This window comes from Clarias gariepinus, chromosome 12 (genome assembly GCF_024256425.1).
Source record: "Clarias gariepinus isolate MV-2021 ecotype Netherlands chromosome 12, CGAR_prim_01v2, whole genome shotgun sequence".
NCBI lineage: Eukaryota > Metazoa > Chordata > Actinopteri > Siluriformes > Clariidae > Clarias > Clarias gariepinus.
The window spans coordinates 15,243,601-15,246,849 of NC_071111.1; the positions used below are offsets into that span (position 1 = coordinate 15,243,601).

The window sequence follows — 3,249 nt, forward strand, 5'->3', positions numbered from 1 at the left end:
ACACCTCAACTTGCACTGATGTACAGTACATACACTACCATTTGCACTTCTGGTAGATGCTAAACTGCATTTCATGGCTGTGTCCATGTACTATGCAATGACAATAAGGTTGTACCTAACTACCTGCCTATTGTTTTACAGTTCTGATTTTCCATTTCACAAATCCACCTATTTACAGATATGTAAATACAATAATATACTTCAGTGTTTTATATCCTTTTTGTGGGAGGAGTTTGGTACGCACAGGCCCCGCCCCCAAATCTCGCCGCCTCCGGGCTCGTGCGGTAGGTAAGTGAAAGTCATAGAGCGCGCGTGTCTCCGGGACAACCCGATATAAACACAGCTGTTTCTCTCAGAATAAACGGACGTGGTGTAGTTCGTGACTAAGGTAAGAACTGTGAACTATAAACTTTTTTGTGTTTTTAGTTATTAGTAATTGCTTTACAGTTTTACGCGCGCATGCGCATTTATAGGTTCACGCCATAGAACGTGAGTACTTATCATATACTGTACTGTGTGTGTGTGTGTGTGTGTGTTTGCAAGAAGGGGAATTGCTATTTTCAAGGGATTTTCACCGTTTTCTTCACAGAGTGTCTTCATTACTTAAACTGCCTATTGAGAATGGTAAGCCAACAGAACATTGTGATATAAATATTCTTTTCGTGTATAGAACATAAGCATTCAGCCAAAAGTCTAGTCAACCTTATACCTGGTTAATTTAATTAATATATCCTATATAACTGTAATAGTTAGTCACCTTCCCCCTTTACTACTACATCATATTGTTAGTAGACAGTTTAATGACATGGATGACTGAAACCCCTTGTATACTTTCCTCAATGTCTTTTTTACAGCCTACAGGAACCAAAAAGTCAAAGTCCCATAGTGCTAAATCTGGAAAAAAGAGTGTCAAAAAACGGCCATCGAAGAAAAGATCAGCAAGCACTACATGCACAAAATCGCCAGTGGATATCCTGAGCCCAGCTGCCAGGGAAAACGTCTACTACATTGCCCACAATGCAGTGGACTGCCTGGATTTCAGAGGCTTTGGATGGTCTGAAGTCACTAAGAAAAAAGGAAAGGGACGAAAAAAATCCCAAAAAACAAAAAAATGAGCAAGGAAGGACCTGTCTTGCTGTCACTTATAAAAATACCATAGATATTTTGTAAATATTGTCGTCAGGTACATCAATTCTGAATAAATTCTCTCAATATATGTTTTTAATTACCCAAGCAATATTTCATTTAACATGTGTACACAGTGCTTTTGAATTACTGTAGTCAGAAAGTGTTGTTTTTTTGTAACAACCACACAATAGTCCTGGATGCAAACTTTGCATTGATTTTTTGATCTCTTGTACAGTAACGATTTATGTAGGAACTTGTATAGTATATGGCACATGGACAGATTAAAAATGTGTGTAATCATTGTTAGGGTAAAGTAAGAGTTTTGGAAGAAGTGTCAGTGGTTTATAACAGTCAGAGGTAAACAGGTCAAATAAAGTTTTCAAACTGGAAAATCGTCAGGATAAAGTGGTGACAAGCTGCATTTTTGTGTTAACTTAGGAATGTACAAGACGCAGTGAGATGAAGCACAGAGGGAAGGGCGCAGCAAAACAAAAGCCCTTCAACAGTAAGCTGAAAAAATGCAAAAAATTTTAGAAAAGGCTTAAAGTGCAAGTGAGTTTGAACTGCAGACACATAGCTACTGTTATCTGATTAGACTATCCATCACTGTCTAGCAAGTAAAACTGTAACCGGGGTGTACTACGGTATATTGCTTTCAAATTAGCAGAAAGCAATATACCGTAGCTTAGTGGGAGTGGAGTTCTTTTTTCATGTGCAGAGAGAGCACACCTGAGCAATAGAGCGGCACTTCTAATCCATAGTACAGTAGTATGCTGATGATCAGTGGAGGCATAGCTCTTTTATAGTGAGGTGTAAACAATATAATTTCACATAGGTCACAGGATAATGAATATTCATAATTGTATACAAGTGTATAAATGTTTCTACTTTAACTTAGGTAATGAAAGCTTCAAAAGTTGGTTCCCCATATCCATAGCAACTAATCTGCAAAGGAACACTCACTGATAGTCATCTTAAAACAATACCTGAAGACATAACACAGACGGATAAACAAATACTACTGTATGGTCTGAAAGTCAGTGCATGTTTGCAGCCCATAAGAACCCATGGTGACTCAAGTATCACAAACCTTTTAAAAGTTCCTTTTTCAGCTTTATTACTTGACTTCTGCCTACAAGTCCCTACTGTACGTTACATCTAATGAATATCCTGTTGCAGTCATGTAACAGTCTGTGATGACATGTTTCCAAGGTCTGTCTCCCCATTACCTATAATTTAACAAAGTGTACCGTAAGTACAGTAAGCCATCCCTCTGTAACAGCTAGTTAGACAAATGCTAACTATTAAGTCATTGACTAAATAGTAAAATGTAAAATTCTAAATGTGCATGTGGTTTGGTTGGTCTGGGTTATTTATAGCCCCCATAATTTCACTTAAAAGAAGAAAGGGGTCTGAATTCTTATGGGTTAAGATTGTCAATAAAAACCTTAGATTAAAATGAAGCCCTTTTTAAACAGTAAGTCTGGCATATCCCTAAAGCATTGGGCCAGCTATCATAACTTGATAATGATAGTAACCAATATTTATAATCAGTGAGGTTTAATCTTTGTCACAATGTGAATCACAATTTGAATATTTCTACATTAGAACACTAAAGAAATTGCAAGATGTGTTTAAGTATTGTAACTACATTTATATGGGTCATTTAGCAAAGCATTTAATCTTGCCCAACTATTTATGAAATTAAAGGTATACTATTTCTTCTTCTTTGTCTTTCGGCTGTTCCCTTTCAGGGGTCGCCACAGCGAATCATTTGCCTCCATCTAACCCTATCCTCTGCATCCTCTTCTCTCACACCAACTAACTTCATGTCCTCCCTCACTGCATATACTATTTACTGTTGTTAAAAGTAAATGGATCTCACTCATCAACCAAACTAAAAAAAAAAAAGCACCAATCTACAAATGTTACTGCATTCTAAAATAGTTTTCTGTGGTTGACTGCGATACGAGTGGTTTCAGTTAATGGAAACTTCGTATCAGCTCAAATCATAGATGCTTTCTTGTTTGCAGCTCTGTTAGAGCATTTTTCAGTAACTAATTTTCCAACACTCACTGCTGTGTAAGAATTTCAGATCAGTAGCTCCCAAAACCAGGCTGT

At 37.2% G+C, this 3,249-nt stretch overlaps 1 protein-coding gene across 1 annotated transcript; it reads left to right on the forward strand.

Moving 5' to 3' along the window:
- The first annotated feature begins 540 nt into the window (after nt 1-540).
- Nucleotides 541-1,732, forward strand: LOC128534195 (small lysine-rich protein 1). The gene is made up of 2 exons (XM_053508524.1): nt 541-624; nt 855-1,732. Exons 1-2 carry the CDS (start codon nt 622-624, stop codon nt 1,113-1,115), a joined length of 264 nt encoding a protein of 87 aa, XP_053364499.1. The 5' UTR covers nt 541-621; the 3' UTR covers nt 1,116-1,732.
- Nucleotides 1,733-3,249: the final 1,517 nt, after the last annotated feature.